At 29.0% G+C, this 27,980-nt stretch overlaps 2 protein-coding genes across 10 annotated transcripts in view; both read right to left on the reverse strand.

The window, feature by feature from the left end:
• LOC119680216 (putative uncharacterized protein DDB_G0282129) overlaps positions 1 to 3,090 on the reverse strand; it is a 28,652-nt gene extending 25,562 nt beyond the window's left edge. Inside the window, exon 1 of the mRNA XM_038092925.1 lies at positions 3,008 to 3,090. The gene's annotated coding sequence lies outside the window, so the exon portion shown is untranslated. The remainder of the gene's footprint in view (positions 1 to 3,007) is intronic.
• Positions 132 to 26,416, reverse strand: LOC119680213 (myosin-G heavy chain-like). Of its 9 annotated transcripts, none has more exons than XM_038092915.1 (6): positions 26,250 to 26,416; positions 21,979 to 22,161; positions 18,855 to 19,088; positions 7,654 to 7,824; positions 4,979 to 5,020; positions 133 to 3,134 (listed from the first exon to the last, which is right to left on the reverse strand). In XM_038092915.1, the coding sequence occupies exons 1-6, from the start codon at positions 26,307 to 26,309 to the stop codon at positions 927 to 929; spliced, it is 2,898 nt and encodes a 965-aa protein (XP_037948843.1). In that variant the 5' UTR covers positions 26,310 to 26,416; the 3' UTR covers positions 133 to 926. The 9 variants fall into 9 exon arrangements, with proteins under 9 accessions (XP_037948844.1, XP_037948840.1, XP_037948843.1 ...); XM_038092911.1 differs by having other exon boundaries at positions 5,006 to 5,020; positions 26,250 to 26,391; XM_038092916.1 differs by lacking the exon at positions 7,654 to 7,824 and having other exon boundaries at positions 132 to 3,134; positions 26,250 to 26,414.
• Between the last annotated feature and the right edge of the window lie 1,564 nt (positions 26,417 to 27,980).

The raw sequence follows: 27,980 nt of genomic DNA on the forward strand, positions 1-27,980 counted from the left end.
TTTTTTTACACTTTAATAAATTTTTCCCTAAAAATTAATAAATGAACTGAACAACACAAATCTAAATCTAATTTATTATTATATAAACAAATAATTTAACTTCATTTTCAACTCAATAAAATTTAAAAAGAAGCTTGAAAGCTCTTTGAAAGAGTTTTTACACTTAATAATTATACATAATTCCGTTTACTTAATTTAATTTAAACTATTTTAGACTACCACAAAAATATAATTAACGTAAGGGCGAAGAATAGGCAGGCAAAAATACACGTAAACGAGTGTATGTAGCGTTATGAAAGCTTTGAAGTTTAGCAAGTTTTGGCATTGCAAAGCTCTAAGCCAAGCTTATTATCATTATAATATTATTAAGTACATCGGTTGTAGTAATTTACATAATCTTCCTTCTACATAGACTTTATTATCTTTACACTATTTACAATGTACAAACGATCACACAAATTTGTTAGTAAACATTTTGTAAGCTTAAAGCATGCATGGTCCATCATCACTCGAAAAGCAAGGACTTGAAGGGATGAAATTCAGAGCGAGAGCTTTTATGTAAATATAGAAAAAATAAAAGTAAAAGCTGTTAAATACGTTAGCGCTTGCTAGATGAATCTTTCTTCTCTAAAGCTGTTCTTAAGTATTTTTATAGATTTTCTAGGGTTAAAAGTTAAGTTCTATGAAAACTAGGCACAATCAAGGTTTAAATTACTAAAATACAATAACGAATCCATAGTGGCTTTAAAAATTTAAGTACAACAAAACTAAAATTACTTATAATATATCTAATTTAAAGTCAAAAAGTAAAAATCTATACTTTTCTGGCTCAAATATAAAGTTTTGTCATGTATTTCTCAAAAACATAAATATGCGGCTTAGCGCGAGGAGTTCTACTGAAGAGCCTTACGGTTTCAGTAAAACGTTTAAGAAGTTTTCATTTTTTTATAAGGATTAAGTACCATAGCACTGGTTGCGCTTGCAGTGCCTGGCGCGGCCATGGCGGCTTGCATACCAGCTGGCATTACGCCTGCCATACTGCCCATGGCAGCGAAAGGATAGGCTGCGGCTGTCGCTGGCATCATGCCGGGATAGAAGAAGCCTTGCTGTTGGGGCATAGCAGCAAATTGTGGACTGGCCGTAGCTTGCATAGCAACTGCTTGTGGTCGCATCATACCAGCAGCAGCTGCAGCAGCAGCGGCAGCATTAGAAGCTTGTATATAACCAGCCGTTGCGGGACGTGGTAAAAGACCGGCCGTAGGTGTGGCTGTATGGACTGGCGTGCCAACAGGTGTTGGAACACTTGATCCAGGTAGAGAACTTAAAGCACGCATTTGGGTAGCAGCTGCCACTGCCGCTGCCTCACGTTGTGCAGCGAGCAAACAAGCCTGTTGTTGTGCTTGGTGCGCTTGATGCGCTTGATGAGCCTGTAGAAGTGCATGATGTGTGAATTGCTGTTGTGTTGCAGCAGTTGCGGGCACTGCTGTCATGCACTTATTGAGAGACATGCCAGTATAGGCGGCGGCTGTTAGTGGTTTGCCGGTTAGGTTATGGTTTGTGGCGGCAGCCAGTTTGACGGCGTTTGCGTAATTCTTTTGCGCAACTTCCTTGGCTAGAGTGGCTGCATCAGTGTAGTACCCGCTAGTAGCAGCGGCTGGTGCTGCTACTGCGGTGTAAGGATTGGGATACGTGAAAGTAGGAATTGTAACGCCACCAGAAGCTGCGGCGCTTACTGCATATTGGTATTGAGCGTTTGTAATTGCTTGTGAGGTATGTGCAGTGCTAGAGGCGGGTGTGGCACCGTAGCTATGTGCAGCCATATAGCTGCCATAGGAGGTTGGTGCAGCTGCGTAAGTATTGTATAAGCGTTGCATATTTTGTTGTGCCTGATAAGCATTGGTCACAACAGAAGTAGTTGGTGTGGGCAATATACCGACACCGGGAGTAATTACACTGCTAGTGCTATAACTGGGAGCATTTCCTAGGGCGTCACCGTTCATAGCGACGGTACTTGGTATGATCGTTGGCTCACTATTTACCTTCGCATTATAAGTTGTGACAATGGTATTTGTAGGTGATTCGCATGCATTGCTAGCGAGAAGTGAGGAGTTAGTGGTAGCGTTTGCAGTCAGAGAGCTTGAAAAATTTGTGCCATTTGGCGTGTTGGGACTGTGTGCAATGGATTCGTGTTCGTTATCGCTTTGTGCATGATCAGTGGGGGTGTGTATGAGTGGTGAGTGACTTGCATTTGCAATGGCATCGTTCTCGTCATTGTATTCATATGTGTTAGTAGAAGCTGTGCTGTTGTTGTTACTATTACTGATGCTATTATTATTGTTAGTACTACAATTATCATTACTGCTGCTGTTGGTGTTGTTGTTGCTATCACTATTACCGTTCAAAGTAATTGAGTTCAAATTTTTAGAATTACTGCTACCAATATTGTTACTATTGTTACTAGAATTGATCGTATCTAAGTTACTAGCAGACATATCAGCTGTTGAAGTTGCTGTTGTTGTTAGAGAAGTAATAGCAGCGGCAGAAGTAGCAATATTATTACTTGTTGTTGCAGTTGTGGCTAATTTATTACTTAAATAATTATTTTTATTTACATAAGACAAATTATTATTATTGTTATTGTTGTTGTAATACGTCAAACTATTACTGTTACTACCCTGTATATTACTACTACTATTTGTCATTAAATAATTACTAATAGTTGCTGCAGTAGCAGTTGTTGTGGTTGTTGTCAAATTATTATTACTATTATTATTAATATTACTCTGATTATTTAGATTAGCGCTATTAATATGATAATTTTGATTTGCCATAGAGGTATTGGATATGGACATGGACATGGGTGGTTGTGGTGGTGGTGGTGGTAGTAGTACTTGTGGTGTGGTATTAGCACATATTGTTGTTGTTGCTGTAGTAGCACTAGCAGCAGCAGCAGTAGTAGTTGTACAATTGATAGTAGTACTTGTAGTATTTTGAGATTGGTACTCACATGACACTGGTACGAAAGGTTGCTGCAATTGCATTAACTGTTGGTATGTGGTCGCACCGGGTTGATACACTGGAATGCCTGATTTTTCAGCAGCAGGCCGCTTATATGGTACCATGCCAGAGAAAGCCTATGGGAGAAATTAAAAAAAAAGAGAGAGAGGAAAAAATATTAAAAATTAATATAAGTACAAAAAATATTTTTAAATTACAAATTTGTTATACTAGCATGAATATCAACTTTGCAGATATATTAAATGATATACACAATAATATACAAAAATATAAAGTAGCACAAAATAAGTAAGCATTTGAAGTGTCCATATCCGATCAAATTAAGGAGCAGCAAGGAGCAGAAGCCAATTAAAAGCGACTTTAATTAAATTCAGGAAATGTTCACAAAAAACATTTTCAAATAAAATATAAAATTACTTCAACTTTGTAGGAGAATGATTCTTTAGAGAGTCTTTTAAGTCTACATTTGTATTGGAGAAGTACATATATCATATGCACTCCAATCACTATGTGAAGAAATTGTTCAGACTGCTGAAAAAAGCTTTTAGTAGTAAGCATAATATAGTATTAGCATATAAAAGGAGTCCAAAAGCACTAACAAGCAACGATATAGTCAGTGTTTAGTATTGATTTAATTTTCATAATGACTTTATATTAGCAGATTAATAGGTCAAATAAAAGAAACATAAAGAAGAGTCTTGAAATATATATGAGTATCCTGCTGACTAGAAGCATATTTACATACATGTCAACTAAGATAAGATAAAAGGGAATTAATTAAGCAGCGGAGAAAGAATGATATCTATAAATAGAGAAAATTCTTAAGAATTCATAATTGAAATATAGAGTAGATATAAGGGATTTAAATGTAGATTTAGATGAACATTTTTGTACATGAATTGAACAAAGTCTTAAGAATTCATTAAGATAAAAGACACGAAAACTTCGAGTTAATGAATGTAAGGACTCTAAATGAAATAGTAAAAGAACATTAATTCTTAAGAATTAAGAAGAATGAATTTGAATAATCTTAATTAACTGGCTGAGGAATATTAGTGAAAAAAAAACTTAACAATTTATATTCGAAATATCAACTTAATAAAAGGGATCTAAATAAAGGAGTAGAGGTACATTTGTGTCTTCAAATGGAATAAAATCTACAGAATGTTTTTATACAAAGCACACGAAATCCTTGAGTTGTGCAATGGACATAAGGGATCTAATTAAGGATGCGATATCAGAAACTACTTGAAACAGTGAATGACGCTGTGATATATGTACCGCAGAAACCGAATCTTTATAAATTAGAAATAGCACATATTTTTTTACTTGGACATATAAATTTTTATTTATTGAAAAAATAGAACAAACTAAGAAGAAAATTAACAAATGTAGTCTTCTCTTTAAAGCTATAAAAGTTATTTTCATGCAGTACAGGATTCTTATATTTCTTACTTATATTTTATGGTATTTATGTCTTTTTCACTTTAATTTTGTTTTATAAATATATATATTCTATATGTTAATTAGCATTTTTTAAATACATAGCATATTACAAAGCTTTTCTATGAAGTTCGGCAACAAAAAAAAAAGAAAAGATATAATAATATTAATAGAATATGGATATTATTAATGTCTAAGCAAATAATGCAAGTTATAAGGCTTTCAGAAATAGATATTTTTTATAGTGACTGCATAGAAGAATAAGCTGAATTTTGATAGTGTTTGCTTTAAATAAAAATTTAATAAAGTAACTCTTTTTGTTGCAATCCTTTAGTCCTTTTTGCATGCATAGCATTTACGAGTACTAATATCAATAAAAATAATTTTTATAAATTTCTTTATTTCTTTACTTTTCGAACGAAATACTTTTAGAACAGCAAATAATTAATTTAAAAATATATATTTATTATTTTGTAATAGCAAATTGTACGGAAATGCAATTTTACTTTGTACTTACGAAATTTTCATAGTAAAATGAACCAACCGTTTTAACATCCATCTTTGTTAACGAAACATTTAAGTCAAAGTTAAATTTTTCGTTTTTTCGGATGTGTTGGCATTGTGAAGCAGTGTCGATATGGAAAGTAGTAGCAGTAGTAGTAGTAACGATTTGTACAGTTTCATTTTCAGATGTTAGTAGATTTTGCATTGGATTAACGTAACGTAACGCAACGTAACGTAACGAAACGTAACGTAACATAACGTAACGGAAACAGGAAACGTAAACACATTGATGAGGCAAATATGTAGACAATCACATACAGAAATAAATTGGAGAAAGCAGAAGAGAGAAAAGCATTTATTAGTATTTTTTATATGTGTAAATAAGAATGAAATCTGATATATATTATTATTAAGATATTTCGCTACATATCGGTTTATTATAATTATGATAAAATAAGAAACAAAGAGCTACGTAAGTTTGTACTGCTGTTTATATACATAAGGAGTTCGTATGTCTAATATATGAGGATTTAATGGGCACTTTCCTTGTGTTAGTTCCCTTTTAGGGCAAATCAACTTAATTCATATATGTAAATTTCAAGGAGTTCGTTTATTTTCTAACTTAAATGCAATACTTGCAGTGTTAACATATATTTTTATATAGAAGGCAATGAGCTTGCAAATATTTAATTTAAAAAAAATTGCTGCAACTAAAAAGTGTGAAAGGATATTGCATGCATAAAGTTTAAAATTACTTTAAATAGAAAATTATTCGAAAGTTTAATGTAATAATTTGTACAATTACAATAGAAATAATAGTAACTTTTAAACAACATAAAAAATAATTCAATTACTTAATGGGTTTTAAAAAGCGAATTTTTTGTTTTTTAGAACGAAGTTTGTTTTCTAAAAGTATTGTAGTCTAAACAATAAGTCCCTTTTTACGGTAGTAGTCCACACTTTTGTAGTTGTGAAATAATAAAATTTAAAAAAATTTATACATTTGTTATTGTAATATAATAATTTGATTTCTTCAAAAAGAATTTTAAAAATTGGTGCCGTGCTGCTAACTTCATTCAGTGATAGCAAACTTATAGCATAGAGAGTTGAATAATATATCGATTCAAAGTAAGCACGAAAGCACATAATGTTTAAAAGCTTTTTTTTAGCACAAAAGAGCTTTCTCTCACATAAGTGAACTGGAAGTATACGTAAGAGTTTGATTGTTTAATATGATACATATAATTAAATACAAGAAAAGAAAGTTACTTAATATTATAAGTTAATATTATAGATTCCTTGGGGAGGTATGCAGAACTGAGGTCAATGATTGCTTAGTCTGATGAAGTGATAAACAATAATTCAGACACGACGTAGAGAGGATTTATGAAGAAACCTCGCAGTTACTAGCCTCAACAGAATAATATACTATAACATAATATATTATTAAATATTGAAATATTGAAACATGGCAAGAACTTTCTTCAAATATTAAACCAATAAAAGAGGAAAATATTGTCCTCAAGAATGTTGTACTGGTTTGAACACCCATATGATATTGGACATTTGCCTATAGATTGATTAAAGGACATATACAGCTTTAATATAAAACTAAATATATGGGGCGACTTCGAAAAAATAATTATTTAGAAACATATGTTTCATTTAAATGTGTCAATAAGGTGAACCACTCAATAGACGTGATCTAAGCAGAGAATGACATGAAAGCTGCATTTATTAAACTTATGAAATTATGTGTAAATTAGTCATATCTACATCAGATGTATAACAAATACTGCTGTGAAGACGAGGGGTTAATGGACAGGCAAACGAATACTGATACTGCTGTCAAGGCGATAAGATAATGAGGCCTATAGTTGCCAAATCTCTAGCACCAGGATAGAGTCAGAAACTCGGCAATTAGACGTTCCATTTTCTCTTAGTATCTACATACAATTGATAATTGGAAGATAGAAGCTAACAGTATAGAACTGTGGCCTGCAATTCAATGGTCAGTTTGCTCGAATGAATAAAAAGGACAACTACTTTCCGTATTCATTTGATTTGACATCGCAAGACTTGTACTTTACCGGAAAACTACAATATCCAATGGAAGGAATGCGTTTTATTGTAAACGCGTAAAACCATCTAAAAGGTTTGTGCCGGTGATTATATCATAATATGCAATATATTTCCAATTTACAATTTAGTCAAATAATGCTTATTTATGATTTTACGATTTAAGTAAAAAACGAGGACAATTTTGGAGAATTTTTCAATAGATATGGCGATTTTTAATAGAAATGTACAGTATGAGAAAAAACAAACATATAAAAGAAGCATGCAATGGATTTTAATAACGAAACCTAAAAATATGCAACAGTTATTAAAGAAAATATGTGTGCAGCTGAGAATAAACAAAATTTGTAAGAACAAAAATTGTTCTTTTTTTAATGTAAAAATGAACAACAAATTTAAATTAATTAAGTTAAATTTTGAAACTTTAAAAATGAAAAATTAGTTAAAGTCATTAAAAACATCAAAGATAATTTTTGATCTCAAACTCAAAACAAAAAATAATTGATTATAAAAGTAAAAACACAAAAACAAAACAAAAAAAATAAGAACCAAATAAATGAAACAAAACAAAACAACGAAATAAGAAAATAAGAAAAAAATGACAAATACCAGTTGAAACATATCATTTTCGGCTGCGCGTTTCTTGCCCATCTCCAATTGATGCTGGCTAATGGCAACTGCTGTTGGCGGTGCTGCTGTGTGTGCTGGATGTGCAGCAGCGACGGGCGTTGGGATGGCGGTAGGATGATGTGTCAGTGTGGCGGCATTAACTGATGCAGTCTATTAACGTGTTCGCAAGATATTACGTGTTTTTTGTTTGTTTGTGTGTGTTCATGTAATGCGATAGTTTGTGGGTGTGTGTGAGTGTATGTTTAAGTGTGTTTATACATGCGTGCAATTGTTGCATTCATACGTGTTCATTTATGTCGCATTATAAATATTTTTTTTTAATTGTTTTTTATGATTGCAGTTGTGTTGTTATTGTTGTGGAACAGATTTTAATAATTATTATTTAAAGATTTGTAAATTTATGAATTTATGCGTTTTTTAATATTTTAATTTTTATTTAATTTTGCAGTTAATAAAATTTAATGGTTGATTTGTTGCGAACAATTAATTTTAAACGCAAAAAATTTTAATTTTCACATGAAATTATTATTTTGAATTAAGCATGGAATTTTGTTGATCATTTAAATGTAATTTGCATTTATATTTGTGCAATTAAAAAAATTTTAATTTTACATAATTATATTTATATTAAGTAAAAATTTATACAATTCAAGCAAAAAAAGCATTTTTTTTTACATTGTCATAAAAATTAATTAATATTAAATATAGAATTTAATAAAAACATAATTGTTACGAAGAAATAACAGTGACAAGAAATTTTTAAAATAGTTTTAAAGCATTTAAAAAGCAAAATTTTATTTAATATATTATTATTTAATATTAAAAGAAAATACATATGTATTTAAAGATATGAGTTTTATATAATTTATTGTTTATATAAAAATATTTTGTGTATTTTTAGTGTTTTTGTTTTGATTGTAGACCATCCATCGAAGCAATACAAAGGCACAGGCGAACAGTTGAAATAAAAAGTCAAAAGAAAATGAAAACAAAAAAAAAAAATCTTTAATTTTCAATGAAAAATATATGAAAATTTTGAACATTCTTTTTTTAATAAAACTATTTAAAATATAAAATTTATAATAATGTTGAAATAGACTAACAGTGTTGCTAATAAATAATATGTTCAAAGAGTATTTAAACGAGAAATTTTGTTATTGAAGAATCCGTCTGATGCAGGACAATATACCTTAACCGATTCGTAATTTGTAGATAATTTATTGCGGCAAGTATTCAGGTCACCAAACCTTCGCTATTATTCCATCAGATTTAAGAAATTTTCCATAGCAATTTTCTGTTATAAAATATCACCACGATGAAAGCTTAACTGGGTCCCTATATAAACCCACTTACCCATTAATATAAACCCACTTAAGCCCATGAATATTAATATATCAAAATAAGAATTTTTTGATAACTGTTTCCAAACTTGTTAGGTAATTTAGTAGTAAAGAGAGTAAAGACTACGTAAGATTAGAATAGTTTTGTTAAAATATATGCAAGAACTACGAAAAAATTTCAATATTAAAGTAGGCGCACGATACAGCTACGCTCTTAACTATTTAAGAGTAGTTATTTAAAAGACTATGTCAAGAAAAACTAAAATAATATTGATCGTAAGACTATCCGACTGAGAACCGTTGAATACAGGTTACAAAAAGGGTTACCCGTCATTAGAAGATAAATAATCTACTGATTATATTTACTTTTTTTAAACGATTACCATATACTGTATATGTAAGTAGGGAAAGGACAAACAATTTTTAAAAATCTTAAGAAGAGCGTAGCATAAACAAGGATAGATAATACTATTTTATACTATATTGTACAAAAAGAACATTATTCTATAATGTACTGTAAATTATTTTAAATCATTTTATAAATGGTTTAAATAAAATCAGAAGAATAGACAATTCATTTCTAAAATGGAGAAAGAAAGTCAGATGGTTATTTTGTAAGAGATAAATGTAATAAATTTAGAAGTACTAAGCTGGTTTCAATTCTCAGATAAGATCAGTAAGTAACCCACGACTATATTTAAATACAATTAAATTTAAAAAACAAAACCAAGTTAGAAAGAAATAGATTGTTTGAAGTAACCCAATCCAAATTTGTGATACAGTGAAAGCTCATAATACCTTCGAATTCAGGAATTCTATATGATTAAGATAACCGTTCGTTTGAAAAAATATATATGAACATTCTAAACTGGGAATGAGCAAGACTTCATGTTTAAGAGAGTTTAATGTTTTTGAGATTTTTTCTTAAGCAGGGTTCACTGTACTTCCAACAATGCATTATATTTGTCGTATAATATACTATGTTTAGAGCTAGCAACACTGTTAGTAAAATACATATAATTTAATTAAATTAATTAATGAGAAAATATTTATTATAAAATTAGATGCTATTTTTATACATATATATGTAGTGTTAAGTGAATTATATATATAAATTATATTAATTGAATAAAGCATTAAAATAATAAATACTATATAAATATTTTATACATATTATTATTAAAGAATATATGTATAGTTTGAAAAATTCCAAATTAATAGTCAAGATAATTAAAAGCTTTTTTAAAAGTAAATGCTTAAAGTGAAGCTTAAATGCAGAATAAGCATAATTGCACTTAAATTATATTTAATAAAGCATATAAGCCTTGCAATATGCCTCACTTATGAACTAACTTAGTTCCTAATACTAATCCCGATACATTAAATATCGTATAAATAATACGATAGAATCGAGAATATAGATAGAACAGTTGGGTGCTTTATATGTAGTGCACGGAAAATACATAAAAAGTTAAGTTTATTTTTTTATTTTTTTATTAACAGAATGTAATTTACATAGTAACTTATATATCAGAATCCTGTAATTGAGAATAATAAATTTAAAACTCTCTAAAACACATATAAAAATACAACAAAATCAGTTGTTTTTATAATACTTCATTAAATTATAATATTTGATTTTGATTTTAATAAATTTCGTAAACCAATTTTTATATAAAAAATATGATTATTTAAAATAAAATAAAGTTTTTACTTGGTTTCTTGCTTTTTTTAAATTTTTAACACACATTCATTTTACTTTTATTTTTTTTTGTAACAATACCAAAATAAATGCAATTAAATAAAGTCAACTGAAAATCAGAGACCAATTAAGGTGTAAAATTTTATTTGCAATAAATTTTTGTAACATATTTACCAATATTTTTCAAATAATAATTTTTTTATATTCATAATTTGCATACCTACCACCGATGCATCGTTGCAGCTTTACCAGTTTTCATATAGTTGAGAAAAATTTTTTTAAACAGTATTTAGGCGGAAAAGTTAAAAAAAGTTAAAATAAAAAAAAATTTAACTGAGTGTGCTCCACAAATAGACTTCACAGCGAGTTTTTCCCCGACAAATAAATTATGTGCAATTTTAACTAAATTTTTTGTCTGTTTTAATTTTGCATATCATATAAATTTCATTTTCACTTTAATTTTTTTGTATGCTTTATTATAGCGCTTTTTTTATATGCTGCTAATCCTTTTAACACCGCAATTTACAATAATATTATCCACGCCCAGGACAACACGTGCTAATGGTATCTATCGCATATTTATGAGTGTTGTAAAAAATCATTGCATACTTTTAGCTGTAGCAATTTCACCCGCCTCCCAACAAAAAAGTAATTCACAGAATTTCATAACAATGTGTTTTGTTGTGCTGTTTTTGTTTATTTCTCTGAGTTTATAAGGTGTTTTATTTGCATAAACCAAATGTGAGTGTGTGTGTTTCTGATATAAAAGTTTGTACGCCAGTGTATAAAAATTTACATTAAAATGGCTTAAAAAATGCCACGAACTGAAGGCAGCACAAGTTCAAATAAAAGAACACGGAATACATTAAAACACTGAACAAAGAATAACAAAAACAAAAAGAAAATTGAGTAAAAGTAATATTTTAAGGAAATAGGCAGGAACTCATAAGGTATGAGTGTATGTTGCAAAAGGATTAATTTGGTTTTAAATTCAACTGTGTGGCTGGCTGAGCAATGGCATAGATTGCCATTGACACTAAAGTGAAATCTTTTAAGTGTAGCTATATATTGGCATTAATTTCAAGTTTATGTAGAATGGGTGAAAGTTTTGCTAATTGTATAAAAAAAATGTGTGTTAAGTGTAATTCATTGCTATTGTAGTCTTGTAAGTCTCACTACCATCGAACATTGACAGTTCGATGGTATTGTAATCTGTGTTTTCAGTTAATTTTCCACTTCGTTTGGTATTCGGTCAACTAATCTACTACACGTCATAGATGTGACATCAGCATTTGTGCCAATTTCACTTTTTTCCCTTTATTTTTTTGTCGTTTAATTCTACTCTTAGTTTGTAATCAAAAACAATGGAGACTGAGTTCGTGTTAAATTTTTAGAGAGAATTTTAAAAAATTCAAGATTACTTTATATATCTGAATTTCGAGAAAACTTGTACAAATACAAAATACAAAAGTACGGATTAATAAAATCTAATAAAACTTATTAACACACTCAATTATATTCAAAACAAGACCTCATTTTCGAATAGAATAATATACTTCAATGTAAAGAAAATATTTGAGAATTATAATACCTGATTTAAATTTTCACGACAGTCCAATTACTTCTTTTTTGTACAGTTTCGATATAATAATGTCAAATTTTACTATAATTGAGTAAAGTGATTTTGGAGACTAAGTTATTTGTTCCTATCTCAGCAAGTAAGTATATAGTATAATTACTTTTTTTGTTTGTGATTTGTAATAGTTATTTATTTCTTACTTCCAAAAAGTAAATCAACAAGTATATGACAAAAAATAATTCAATTTTTATTACAGAATTGTTTATTATAGAGAATTATAACAAAAACTTATTAAAAATGTACAAAAATCTATAGCTTTAATTGCGTTATTTTAATTTAGTTTTTTTGTTTATACTCTGTTTACACTATGAACTTAAGCTATTATGAAATTGCTGTATATTATATTTAATCCTTTTATACCAATTATTTTTTTGATGTTTTGTTTGAATTACTCCAACGACACAATTTTTTAACAATTCATTTCATATCGTTTTTATTATTCTCCTAAAAGTAGGCTTCAAAAAACCTCACAATGCGTAAAGAATGAAATAATGCCATAGTGAGGTGGTTATAATATCTATAAAATGCAATATCTACAGGTTTTCAACGAAAAGTTCATAGTGCAAACATGGTTTCAGATTTTTACACTTAATTTCTCTTTGTTGTTTTGTGTAAGAAATGTACATGGATTAGTTCGTACTGAACGTAATATGGTTTGATAATGAATTATTATTGACTAGATATTTTTAAAGCATTCACAGTTATTAGGAAATAGTTTGATATATGTATATATATATATAACTAATGTGTATAATGACATGTGTAAAATTTATAATGTCACCAAACTTTACAAAATACTGAGTCTATGTATATTACTACATGTATCTATATAAAACTACATGTACAAGAACACATATAATTTAAAAAATTCTAAATATTATAGTGTTTTGGTAAATACAGTAAACTAATTAAATAAGTTTTTAAAGTTGAATTTTTTTTTTAATTTCAAATTGAATCTATGTAAGGATAATAAATTATTATGCAAATAATCAGTTCACAACTGGATGTAACTCTGTAAGATATGAGCTACTATTTCCACTAGTTGGTTAACTAGACAATTTAACTTTGTCATGGACAGCAAAGCGTAGAGTATAGACTAACGCAATTCAAACCGTTCAACAAAAATTTCAAGGTAGACTGCCAAGAAGAGTTTCCAATTTTTTCTTACACAGATGCAATAGATATTTGATCCCATATCTAAGTTAAATACAATTCTTCGAGATATATTTCGAAATGATGTACGTTGCTTTTTAATGAAAATGATCTAATTTTAAATACAGTATAATTCGATAGAGTAATGTTATGAAAATGGATTCATTTCTTAGAGTCTATTGTACGAGTTTTAAATAAATTTCAAAAATATTCTTCTTGACCTATTCTTTACAGAAGTTCTCAGAAGTGAAGAAATATCCATAGAATTAAAAAAAGAGCTTGCAGATACCTATGAGCAAGTTAATTTCTTTTTATTAAACACTTTCGTAATACCATTGAGATGCTTCTAGGGGTAACAGTTTACCAATAGGTTTGCTAACGTAATCAGTTAGCAAGAAAAATATTCTAGAAACTGGAATCTTTCCTTTAAAGATTCTCACTGTTGTTGTGAGAAGGACAACGTATACACAATGTCGATTAAACATGTTAGACAATTATTTGTTAGAGGATCTATCTTAGTAGATGCAAGATCTCTACTTAAATTGCATCTCAGTTTCTTTTAAACATACCCAACAGTGGGTTTTGGTTTTGTTATATATTTATAGATCTATACTTATCGCTAGCATAATCGTTATAATATGACCTTAAGTTTAGAAGGATCCTTTGTACTTTATATTAAAATTTTAAGCTTACCTTCGCAAACGTTTAATATATATTGGAAAAATGTAAATAAACTATTAAAATTTAACAACAAATTTTATAAAAGAACGCACTTTGGTGTATAAATACTGTTGTGTATTAACATGCAATAATTTATATATCAATTCCTAATCTATGACTCGAATATAACACTACAAGTGATATTCCTAAAGGTAATGTTATAAAAAATAAAATAAAATGTAGTAATATTTATCTACTACCTATTTTTCTTCCTAACTATTTGAATGGACAGTGTTTTCTTGGCAATATTCAAGGCATAGAACATACTAATACTTTTTGTTTTGTGTTTAATTCTTAACAAAATTTTTTAACTAAAAAGCGGGATATTACACACATTAATGCAAAGCAAATTTTCAGGGTTGAAGTACATGGACTAAAATTTTAAAATTTATTAAAAGAGGAGAAAAATAATATAATAAAATTTTAAATAGGCAGCGCTGCATCGGGGAATTCAAGCCTTTTTAAAATGACAAAGTATTACATAAAAACAAAAAATTGAATTTTTATAAAAATAAATAATTTATTATAATTAAAAAATTTTGATTACTGATTATTTATATCATATTTAGTCAATGGTTTTCTTGGGGAACAGTAAGAATAATTATGGGATTTTGTTGCATTATTAAAATATTGACTATTGATTTTTATTAAAATACACTAAGCACTATCGCTTATAAGTAGGTTTATCAATAAAAAAACCAAACAAAAGTTCTAATAGCAATAACTAAGTGACTTTAACTATTATTTTTTTACTGAATTAATTTATTATTTTGCAAAAATAATATTAAAGCTTAAATTAAAAATAAACGCTGAAGCGAGATATGTGCTAAGTGCTAAGCATTTGCTATAAAATTATAGCTACATAACTATAGTATTCACTAAATATATAATTAATATAAAGGGAATATAAATTTGTATATATACCTGTATTTGTCTTTGTGTTGTTATAATGCAATTCAAATATTAATAAAATAAATTATAATATTAATTTAAAAACTAAAACTAGTGTCATTTTAATACTTTTTGCCAATGCGGCTGATTATTATTATTTTTTTTTTCGCAGAAACGGTGAGAATGGAACACGACTTTTAGCATCTTCACCTAATGTGTTAATATGAGACACATATAAGACACAAAACTTAAGTATATTGAGTTTGTTTAATCCGTTGCCAACACAGTTGGCACAAACTCTAGTAACGTGACAGGCTTTGGTTCAAATTTATAGGTCCCTACGATATATTTAATGTTGGTAAACGAAGAACACAGAAAAGTAAAATTCTTCAATAAAGAGTTGAATTTTATAAGAGATATTTATTGTTATTAAATGTATTATAAATTTTTTATTTACAACAACATTCTCTCACCTACATTAATACAGTGTTTTTATCGAATATCCTATGGCTTATAAAGAAGAGGCATATGAATAATTGGGTTCTTGAATAAATTAAAAAAAGAGTGTGAATTGACATAATTATTATTAATGATACAATCAAAACCATAACAAATCAAACCAAATCAATTTTGAATCGCACCCTAAGAAATTTAAAAGTTACTGAACAGAACTAAGAACTAAACCAATGCGGCTTGGGAAATACTGGCTGAATTTGCTGGTGAGGAGCTTCGAGATTTTGAACTGAATAAATAGCTCGAATATTCACCTATTTTAGAAACTTATGCTATCCTGATAATAAATAACTTTTCAAAAGTTGAATAAAACGTTTATAAAGGTCATTATAAGGTACAAGAAAAAAATGTATTAAAGATTGTAGTAGCTTATAAATTGACATAATATAAAATTAAATAGAATAAAAATAAGTAGGTTTGAAAAATTCTATAATTATTTTAAAAAATTTAAAAGTAAAATTTTTAAAATAGATTTACAAAACAAACAAAAAAATATTTCAAAATTTTGGTTCCATTTAAACAAAAAAAAAAAACAGTTAGGTAAAAAATAGTCATGGAAGTGGACATGACAGAGTTCTTGGAGGAAGCTCTAAAAACTTTGCCTGAACCTAGAACTACCAAGCAGATAATAGAGAGGGTCAGAGAAGAACTGATGAAGGTAAGAAAACACAACAACACAAAATATTGTAAGAGTATATAAGTAGATTTTTCATTAAATTAGGTCTTACCAGAAGGCAAGGAACCTGACATGGACATTGTGACTGGACGCTATTTGGGCGAGAATTCCAATAATCGCTATTTGCTTGTTAAGGTACCTGGAACAGCATGGCTACGCACACGGCAAAATATAAAGCAGCAACAACATGATAAAAAAAATAGTTCTAGTTAATGGATTGGCCTCCTGCAAATGTTAACCAATCAGCTACAGTTCTTCAGTACCATTCCAAGTTCCACAAAATGTCAAACTATACCAACTTCAGCAAATCATGACTAAAGATAAATAAAAACTAATTTCGGCAAACAACCAACACTGATTTTTGACTATTTCAACTTTCTATGCTGCTATCAATGTAGCATACTCTGCAGGTGGCTTTCTGTTGTCAGAACGCTCACAGCCAACCGCCTCAAAAGCTGCAACAATTTTTCACTTTATACCAAATTACTAGACAATTACGTGAGACCTATAAATTTTCAACCAAAGCAATTAAGCCGGCATTAAATGCGTCATATGTATACGCAGACATATAAACGTAAATGTAAACGCACACGTATATTTTTTGTTTTTGTTCACACCGTTCAGAACGTGTCGTAATAAATGTTAATTTTGACTGGAAATCAACATTTATTACACGCCAAACGTGTGCACACACACACACGTTTATGTGTATATCCGTTTCCGGTTGTATCTTACTTACTATGCGGATGTAAATTTTAACATATGCATTAGCATATGTGAATGCGCTATAGTAAATTTTTATTATTATGCTAAATATGAATTTATGTATTATTAACATAAAACTTATTTAAAATGATTCCCTAAGCGTTTCGAACATCGAGCGCTGCAGTGCTTTTACTTGTACGTATGTATGTAAATGCTTGTGTTGGTATGTATGTTTGTGTTGGAATATACGATAAAACTAAAATATCACTAATCTATTTATATATGCATCTATGTTTGACTAAAACTAAATATTACAGTCATAATTAAGTCCATTATTGCAGACCAATTTAGTGAAGGTTCTCTATATAAAATATCATAAAATTTATAGCATAATTTTAAGCGTTTTGGCGCGTAACTTGACTTTGTTTATGCGGAAACTAACTCTATATAAGTTTTTAACTATAATAGTTAATGTTTAGTATAAAAATAATTTGAGTTGCGAAAAGCTGAATTAGTTTGCTGGTTGGACGCTTAAACAATTATGAAATTTAGTGTAATTTAGAAAAAAAGCTATTACTTCGTTACTTCGTTTTTATCATCGAAATAAATTAATTCGTATACTATATTGACATAATAACTTTGCTTTGAGACATAGATAGTTTTATTAACACTTAAATTAGTTTGCATTTAGTTATAATTTATTTAATTACTCAAACGGAAATAGTTAAATATAGAAATAAGTATAATTAGGTTAATTAACCGGATCAATCACCGGATTAATTAAGAATATGTATAGCACTTGAAGTCCTAAGGCTTAAGGTTTTACGAGGAATGTACAAAAACAACGAACAATAATATCAACCTCTTTGATTTCATTGAAGGTATGGAATGGTTGAAGTAAAATAGATATCAATTTAACCAACTAGAAATGTTAAAAAATACTGTTGAAAGTTAATAAAAGCTTGAAGGTTTCTTGTACTACAAATTTATATATAGAAGATAAAATCACAGTATATATAAATACATAATAATAAGATCGTCTGATGAATATTAGTAATTATATAGAAGCGTTTTAGGGATTAAATGGGTGGAAGGTTATTTTAGACGAATGAAGACACTGATATTCTAAAAACTGTCAGATCAATAGAGTTTAAATGTTAGCACTACATTTTGTTCATAATTTGTAATAGAAATTCTTATATTGCCTGGTATTAATATTGATATCTTTACCAACTATTTTAATAGAAAAATAACGAAATTCTTTAACAGTTCTATAGCAATGATCAAGACGAGTAGAAGCGTAATTTTAAATATGAGTTATGTAATTACCAGAACTAGAAGCTATACTAGTAGCTTCTCTCAAAATTTTTTTTCTAAAATAAGTTGTTTTCCTCCTCCCGTTCAAGTTTATTAATATTGCATATATTTACAGTCAAGCAATGTATTTCAAAAATATCAAGTTTGTTGCATACTTATAGGGTTTAAAAATTAAATAAAAACCAGGGATGACCTATCACGAAATACGCTAAATTTCAAAATTGTTTTTTTTGAGGACAAATCAAATTTTTATTAATATTATGTCCTAATTTTGTTTAAGTTTAAAGCGCATATTTTAACTTAGTGTCAGTATACTTAAGTAAAATAATATAAAAGTAAAGACGGAAGGTGTTATAAGCGAAATTGAAAATCAAGATGTTCAAAGTGTTCCGCTTCTCTTAGACTTAAGAACTATTTGAATTGTTATAAACAAAAAGGTTAAAATAAAAAAAAAAAATAAAACGGTATTAGAAATAACAAAAAATTTGATAAAAAAATAAATTTTTTTTGAAATTATAGCCATACCGCAGCAGCTGCAGCAACAGCAGTAGCGCGTGATTGCGCCGCTTTTAATTGTGCCTGTAGGTGCAGGGGAGGATGAAAATAGCGACAAGGATCACGTGCGCATCTTCCCTTCACGGCATCCATGCACACCGTGATGGAACCATCATCGTGTCTGGCAACACTCTCCTGCGGGTGCGCAAAACGACATTCCGATTCGGCTCGCTTGCAGGCGCCGCGCATAAATTCGCGACAAACCTATAAAATTTTTTTTATGGGCGTGGCGTGGCGTGACGTTGTATGGCATGTTTGTATGTGTAAGTTGTTGATTGTTGTTGTAGTATTAATATTTGTTGTTGTAATATTGTTTGGTTTATGTTTTTATTGATTAATATTTTAAATAATGTTGTCGGTGTACGCAGTAGAAGGAAACAATGGAAGGAAATTGAGTAAAAATGGATATTTAAATAATTTGTTTAATTAATTTTAATTTTTTTTTTGAAATTGTTGTTTTATTTGAATTTTGTATTATTGCTAGTCGGGTAAGTATACAATTTAGTGTAGTTTAGCTTGAGCCGAATTAGCAGAGTCACATGCCAACAGTATCTGATTTCGTTAAGTATTAAAAATTTTGAAACAAATTTTGCGGTTATTAGTTTTGTCAGTCGGATGAGTAGAAAACAACATTTACTTGCCTGTGTTTTATGTAAAATTGTTTTTGCAAGACTTAAATATATAGTACAGCGCATCAATTTAGATTACACAAAAGGTCTCCGATTCTTGAACGCAAATGCAAACAAAACGGGAACACAAACAAAGCACAGCAAAAATGTTTCTTTAAAATAATTTATTAATAAAATAAAAAAAAAAATTTTTTTTAATATTAAAAGGACATTAAATTATAACTAAAGCAATAAAATATTAAAATATAATTAAATTAATAGCATTCAATATGTATTTATGTTCTACAACAAAAAAGAGACAAGTAGAAATAGAGGTGGAGTTACTAACTTTGGTAATCATCAGTAGTGGAATATTAATATTCTAAAGTTTATATAAATAAGTAAATAAATTTTAAAGTAGAAAACGTAATATAAAAATACTCCATGAACTCCATAAAATATTATTTCTTTACGGGTCTCTTTTCTATATTTATGTTCATTATAAAAAACAAGCAAATATAAATACTCTGTATTCTCCAAGTGACATAAATGATGACAGGATCATTACATTTGAAGAACAGGTTGTTCAAAAAGGTCTAGCCGATAATGATTCTCAATTTTTTTAAAAATTAATCTTTCACATAGTTTGGCAAACATCTATTATTTCATTTGATTTGTGAAAATTTTTTAGTGAATGGTGTTGTTTTTAAATATAATTTTTCCAAATAATGTTTGGATATGGTGTACTCATATTTCTCTATGCATTACATTTGATAAGTTACTACTATCTTCATAGAGGTTGAAAATCATTAAAGAGTAATTATTAATGAAAGACTCCATATCAATACACCTCAATACACATATATTTACATATGAGTAGTACAGATGTGAGAAAGATATAACAGTTACTTTACATCTGTTTTGTCATTATCCAATATATGCATAAGGCAGAACACATATAACAGGAATTTACTTTCTTGAAGATCTTTACCAATTGCAACATTTCCCTTTCAAGAGCATTGAGCATAAGATTAAGGGTTCGAACTGTTTTCCAATCATTCGTAATTTATACCGCAATATATATTGACAACAGGTTTAAGTGGATTTCTAAGATAGTCGTGAAAACCTATTCTAATATAAATATGGAATTATTTTTCTAAACTTTTTTAAACACTATTAACAATTTATTGTCTTATTTTCTATTATTAAACACATATTGAATACTTAAAATTAATATTGAACACAAAACGCTTATCAACGCTATCAAGTTTTTAAACCAAATGAGAATTATAAACAAAACAAAAAAAACCAAAAAACAAAAAATAACAGAACAAGACAATAAACATAAAATTGTGTGGTTTTCACTTAATTTATTTTCTTTTATGGTGTTTCATTGAATTCCTTTTAGTGTTAAACAATAGATTTTTGTTTATTTACATGAAAAACAAAGGAAGGCGGCTCGCATAGAACAAACATAGAGAAATTAGAGAAATTTATATATCAAATTATATAAGAGCTGCTGCATAGGGGATCGCTGGGAATAAGGCAAAAGCTATGCAAAATGGCAGCATAACGATATGCAAAGTGCTGGTTAAGAAAAATAAAAAATTTACACTAAGAGCAGCTTTCTTCACTCATTTTTTAGATCTTATTAAAGTAATCCAAGGATATTTACTTATAAAGAAAATCCCTTGTTAGAGTAAAATTAAATTTGAAATACACTAATTATATTAACTTGTACCTGAATTGATTAGATTAAATGAAAATTCTAGTATATTTTTTTAAAAGTAATGCTCGCTGACTAAAAACCACAGAAACTTTTAGAATATAAATAAAAACTAAAAAAAAAAATAAAATATTTTAGAAACTATTTTTCAGCAAACAAATTTACAATTTACTTCATTTTTGTTAAAATTAATATAACGAATTAAAAATATATATCATACATAACAGCAATTATTATTATTTTTCACAAAACAATTTTGTTAAAAAAAGTCACAAAAAATAAAACGAATGTGTGTTCAATTATTTATACTTTTTCATATTAATTAAAAAAATTGCTTTAAAATTTCATTTTAGTTTTTAATTATCAAACATACATTTCGCAAATTTATTAAAGTTATTTATTTTAATACGAAACTTATATATAATTAAAGTTGTTATTACAACAATAAATAAAGTTTTTAATTTATTTTTCTCAATAAAAGTTTTTATCAAAGACTACAAATGAAATAATTTTAAATAAAAATTATATTAAAATAATTAAAATTTTTGTTTTTCAATAGAAGCTTTTACATTCTTTTATATTTTGAAGTGTTAGAAAACAACAAAAATTCTTTAAACGAAATTATTTATATTTTTTTATAAGAGTATTTGAGTAAAAAAAAACTATAAAAATCATGCACATTTCTGTTAAATAATTTATAAATAATTTTTTTTTTATAATATAGAAAATAAAAATAAAATCAATGCACTTTTTCGCTTACCTCTAATCTGTCGGATCTGGGAATTTTTTGTTGTGCCACTTGTACAGCTTGTGGTACAACTGGACCCAACTGTGAAGCGACTGCTGAGGGATCTGGTCCTAATAATGCAGGCACTAAGTGTCCGGGCGCAAAATATGGACTGTATGTGTTGGCTGGTATACCAGTCAAGTAAGGATTTGTGGCCTGTAAATAAAAAATAAAATATAGACAATTTTTTATTATTTTTTGGCTTTACAACACTGTATTTACAAATCAAATACAGATTTTTGCCATTGTTTGTCTTTACAACACTACATTTGTTATGATGTATTTTGACTAGCATTTAATATATTTATATATAATTTTATTTTTAATATTTATATATATATTCTTCGGTAGACGGCGAAAATGCCATAGTTGTAAGCTTTATATATATAATATAATTGTTATAAGTAATACAACATATTTAAAATGAAGTAAAATAAAGTGAAAATACTACTACTAAGTACTACTATATATTTTTTATATTTATGTATATATACTTATATATATATATATTTAATATTTATATTTAGTAATCATATATGTAAATTTTGTATCTGAGGGTTTCACTGACAATGGCAAATGATTTTAAAAATAGTATTGTGAGTGCTCTTATATATAATATATTAGGAACGATAAGGGGTTGCCTGCAAGTAGTGTTTGGGTGTGAGTCGGACGATGTATGTGAGTATCGCGTATACATACAACTATACTAAATATGGAGATCTCCATTTAAATCCATTGACCTGGTAAAGTAAACTACTTTCATAACTCTTGCGAGCACTTGGAGTTAGTTTGAGTGAAGTTATTTGAGTATAGTTGGGAGCTTTCGTATATTAGATTCTGAATTGCGCCATATATTGGCTTGTTTGAGTAAATGATACAGGTGTCATCTGCGTGGATGAAAAGTAAAGTTGACTGTATAGAATGACAGAAACCAAGGAACTTTGTGCCATGTCTGCTTTGACTTTGAAGTATAAATCAAATTCCTACTAATTCTCTGTTTAAGAAAAAGCTGCTAATAATTTGTTAGGATTTCCTATGATAATGAAGACGTACAATGTATACATTACTCTGGATCTTAATGAATGAATTGCTGTAGCGGTTTGGCCATATATTCTAGGTTTTTCTATGTTTCGATTATGTTGAAGAGTCTTACTGATTTAGTAAATATTCGTCTTTTATGTGTTCGATATTGTTCAGATACATAAAAGTAACTATTGGATTGTATTACGATTATATACCGATATTTTAAGTTTTTATCTAGAGCATGAGAATTACGAAGCACTTTTGGCTTATATGTTCAGAGATAAACTAAAATAAAGTACTGATTTTATATACCTATAACCATAACTATACAGCTATATATATTTATAAACTAGCGCTATTGGTGTCGAAATGAAATGTCTGACTTTTTTGAATAAAATTGAATAAAACCACGAACTGAACTGTTAGTTTTTATCTGTACAACTCTTAAATGGAACGTTCCATAAAGAATGTTTAAAAACAATGGCTTACAGTATCAAGACACTGAACTAGACCACTTCAGAAATTTACATAGTTCGCAGTTGTCAAGTGTCAAAACGAGATTTCAGATATATAAATATCATGACTTATCACTCTTTTTTTCGTTTTATCTTGGTTAGAATAATCTTCAAATATTGACCAATGTTAAGATACGATATTTAATATATAATACCATAATGAATCATAACTCCTTTTCTTTATTTTATCTTTGAATAATAATAAGAATAATTTTCAAATATTGACCAGTTCTTAAGTAGAATATACAAAAGATTTACGCAGTTGAAACGCACTTCTATGAATTCGCAGTATTTAGCAGTAATAAATTATGTAAAAATGTTATGAATTCGAAATTCCAAGCCCAACATTTCAAATCATTCAAGTGCTTAGTTCCGCTGTCTACATTTCAAGCGTTTAAGGAATGTAAAATTATTTAAATATTCAAAAGTGATTACAATTCAAATTAATGCCATAATTGCTCAGCAGGAATCATGAATAGCAAATCCATCAAAATTACAAAATTAACAAAACGTATTGCGCACCTTTTTTCGTTGCAAATATATAACGAGCACATCCTTCAGCAAGTAAAGGATATTTCAAAATATTTGTGCTGAACTCTTTCTCACACCGCGGCGCGCCAACAAGTCAAGCAAAACCTAGGAACATGAGGAACTACAAATGGAAGTCATATCATTTTTCACAGCATATACGAGTACACGTCACCGACGAAAATCATTTGGCTGACAGACAGACTAGACTAGCAACTGGCAGACACATTCAGCAACTGACTAAATTACTCAGTGGTGCATGAGTCATAGTGGCACAAATCAACCGCACCTTCAACAAAATTATTACGAGCACAACACTCGCCCGCAAAACGAACGGAAGTCATTGCCAGCAGCGCTGAGGGAAAGCAGGGAAAGCATGATGCAAATTATTTTTGAATTAATTTTCGATTTGTTTTAATGACGAACTAAACGCGTGCTCATGTGTTCGGTGAGGGGGAGACCTCTAATAGAAACCAACAGAAAGTCCAATGGTTGGACGGACTTGATAAGCTGCCAGTGTTTGAACTGCGAGCAGCGTGCCGCCACCAACGTCGCAGTGGTCGTCCCTGCGCAAAACAACAAAACAACAAAAAGGATGTCAAATGAATAATGAATTCAATGCGGAAAAAATTTTTCATTTTCGCGCATTTTGAGCAGCTTTTTCTGGGTGTTGAAATTCATAAGCGCGTATCTGCTAAATATGCACGAGTATCCTGTACATCCGTGCCACTCTGCAGTACGAACTCGTATGTTTGCTCACATACAAACGAATTTTCGCTAATATTTTCACTCTTATTTGTTCCCCGCTTTTCCTTTTTTAATTTTTTCATCCATTCTTCCATTTTGGACGGTTAGCATAGGTTACTTGCCTCGCTTCCTAGTTGGTCTGTTGTTTGTCCCTACGTTAGTCCTTACCGCGCGCAATTTTTTCCACTATTTTGTGTGGACGTGGTGCAAGCTCAAGTCTTCTCATGCATATTCAGTAGAATGGAACTTAATACGTTTTGGCGTGAATTTCCATTAGTGTTGTCAGTGGAAAATATTTGAAATATATACTTTGAAAATTGTATTTATTTGAGCTGTAAAATTAATTTTATTACATTTTAATATCACAATATTTTTGTATGAGTCGTACGCTCAGGTCATTGTGGTTGGTATGAATAGCCTTTGTCAGTGAACACTGACATGAGGTTGGGCTTCCATTAAAGAGATATCTTAGTTTTTTCTTTTTATTATTAAAATAGAAAAAATAAACACTTTCATGCTAATTAAATTAATTTAACGCAAACTAAAAACCACCACAGGATGCCATATTCCTCAACTAATTAGATTATGAAAAATTGAATACGATATTTTCTTTTATGAGTCAATAAGTGCTCGTAAATAGAGTGAGTGGTTGTTGCATTTGACAGAAGCCATAAAAAATCTAAAACTCATAACTGCATTTTAGATGAAATTTTATACCACATTGATTAATAATACTATTTATGTTTATAGTAGGTGTTATTAAGGAAAAAATTGACAATTATAATAGTAAAGTAAAGGATAAGTAAAGAAAGAATAAAAAGTCCTGGATGATATTTGCAGAAAAATGTCAGCTGATTTGCAAGACAAAACATGATTTTCCTAAAAGTTTACATAGTTTCAAATGTCCTCTGAACTACGGACAGTTCTCTGAACTACTTTTGAGAGATTTTGGCTGGAATCTACTTTTAAAACCTTCTACTTTCCGTCAAACATACCTCGGAGAAGATTAAATATTTCAACATAAAAATATAATAACTTGTAAACATTTTTAGAAAAATATTGCTCATAACAAAAATGTTATAGTTATACAGTAATCTCCCCTATAACGCGGTACCCTTATAATGGGGTTTCATATTACGCGATTTCAATCTCCCTTATAACACGTACATTCCCGGAAATTTGTACACCTCATAATTAGCTTCGAGTACCTTTGCACGTGTGCATACGGGGTATGGGAATACCGGTATGGAATACAACGCGGAACTAATCTACCGCGTTACTGTATAATGTTATTACTGTATAATGTTATATCAATATTAGATAGATTGCTTTAAATTGTTTAAATCAGTCACATACATAGTCATAATTACGGTCATAACTTATTGTAATTAATATGATATTGTTTTGATAAAAAAAATCTCTAAAACTTACCACTGCTGGCACTTGTCCCGGTATAACGGGTTGACCGGGTGCAATACCCATCTGTTGCATCAATGCGTTTTTCAAGGCAAGATGGTTTCGGCCATTTATCAATAATTGATCCTTCAAATGTTGTGGTGGATGAAAATATTTGCACGGAGGTTTATCACGATTACAGCGACCCTAAAATGAAAAAAAAAATGAAAGATAAAAATATGAAAGTAAGTTTAAGAAAATTTGACAAAAACAAAAAAAAATATAAAAATTTGATAGAGAAAATTGTTGGTAAAATGGTAAAAACGAAGAAATGAGAAGAAAAAATTGTAGTGGAGAATATAAATCACATGTACTCAATAAAATAGACATTTTAGTACGTCAGTTGGCCATAATCGTGCCAGAGATGTACAAGTCGCCTTTATGAGCTGCCTAGCTTTCTAGTAGCTCTTCGCCCGGAGCCAATAAAACAATTTGTCTTATTAAGTAGTTTTGATAGTGCAAACAAAAGGGTAAACGATAAAATATGTGAAGTTAACTACTACAAGTGAAAAGTGGGCGGAAATAAGTGAGAAATCGAAAAATAATGCCTTGTATATTTTTAGTGCTAAAACGAAAAAAATATAAAAAATAAAAAATAAGGAATAAGTACCAATGGAGCAGAATGAGCAACAGTGGCAGTAGCGGCATCTGAGAATTCCTTCACTTTAACTGCTGCCAATTTGTAGAAGTAATAATTCAGCAAACAAGCGAAACTATTTTCTTTTTTATAACGAATTTATTATTATTTTTGGTGAAATTCATTTTAATTTTTTTTCTTTTTTTTCTTTTTTTTCTCAACATCTTCTGAGTTAGCAATTTAGCAATTTTTCTGTTTTATTTGTTAGAGATGCTTTGTAAAATGTTTCCACTGAGCTTTGAGCACATAAATTACCACCTAATAAATTACTTGGAAACGTGGCTAAATGTGTGCGTGAGTATCTATGTGAGTTTTGTTGAAACAACATTAGGGCGTGTGTGTATGTGTGTGTGTGTGTTGGTTGATTTGTTTGCCTTTTCATTTAGTTTAATTTTGCACTGAGCGTAAGTAAGTGGATTATAGTCGTAAAGTAAAACATTTTATAGTAACTTTATTTGTTTTGGTTTATTAAATAAATAAGTAGCCCAACTGTCCATATACATATATACCTATATATAAATACATACATGTGTGTAGGTGTGGTAATGTGTATGAGAGCGTAAGTGTGCATGCAAGCACATAATTTAATTAAGTTATTAAGTTTATTATAAGTAAAATAACTGAAAAGAGCTTGCAGTGGTGTAGAAGCAAACTTTCTCGTAGTGATTGGCTTATTTCACACTTCATTGCTATCATTAATAGGCAAATAAATATGTGAGAAATCAGTTATATATAATAAACACATAGTCCCCAAAGAACTTGCCAGATATTTGCGCCAAACCGCATTCTACACGAATCATGGAATCATGTACGTTATTAGAAAAGCCAATTATTTAAAAAATGAACTCATATAATTTGACTTTTAAAAATTTGTTTGCATATTTATTTAAAGGCAAAATCCTTTCAAATTTGCATTTAACTAGCAAATATTGTTGAGTTTTTTTTTCACAGTTCTCTTATCAGCATCAATCTTGCTTCTTTTTTTTGATTTTTTTTCAAGCAATTTTTTTTTATTTCAGCTCAAAATTCTAAGATACATTTAAACAAACTTACTTACAGACACTCGTATA

The sequence above is a fragment of the Teleopsis dalmanni genome, chromosome 2 (genome assembly GCF_002237135.1).
Source record: "Teleopsis dalmanni isolate 2A chromosome 2, ASM223713v2, whole genome shotgun sequence".
NCBI lineage: Eukaryota > Metazoa > Arthropoda > Insecta > Diptera > Diopsidae > Teleopsis > Teleopsis dalmanni.

Bases quoted from the DNA above. Each gene is read 5' to 3' on its own strand.
- LOC119680213 (XM_038092915.1), bottom strand. From the start codon at position 26,309: ATGCAACAGATGGGTATTGCACCCGGTCAACCCGTTATACCGGGACAA. The intron at 7,825-18,854 runs GTATGGCTATAA...ACACGTTAATAG, and splicing joins CTGTTGCTGCAGCTGCTGCG to ACTGCATCAGTTAATGCCGC. The intron at 3,135-4,978 runs GTAAGTACAAAG...TTTCTCCCATAG, and splicing joins CATTTTACTATGAAAATTTC to GCTTTCTCTGGCATGGTACC.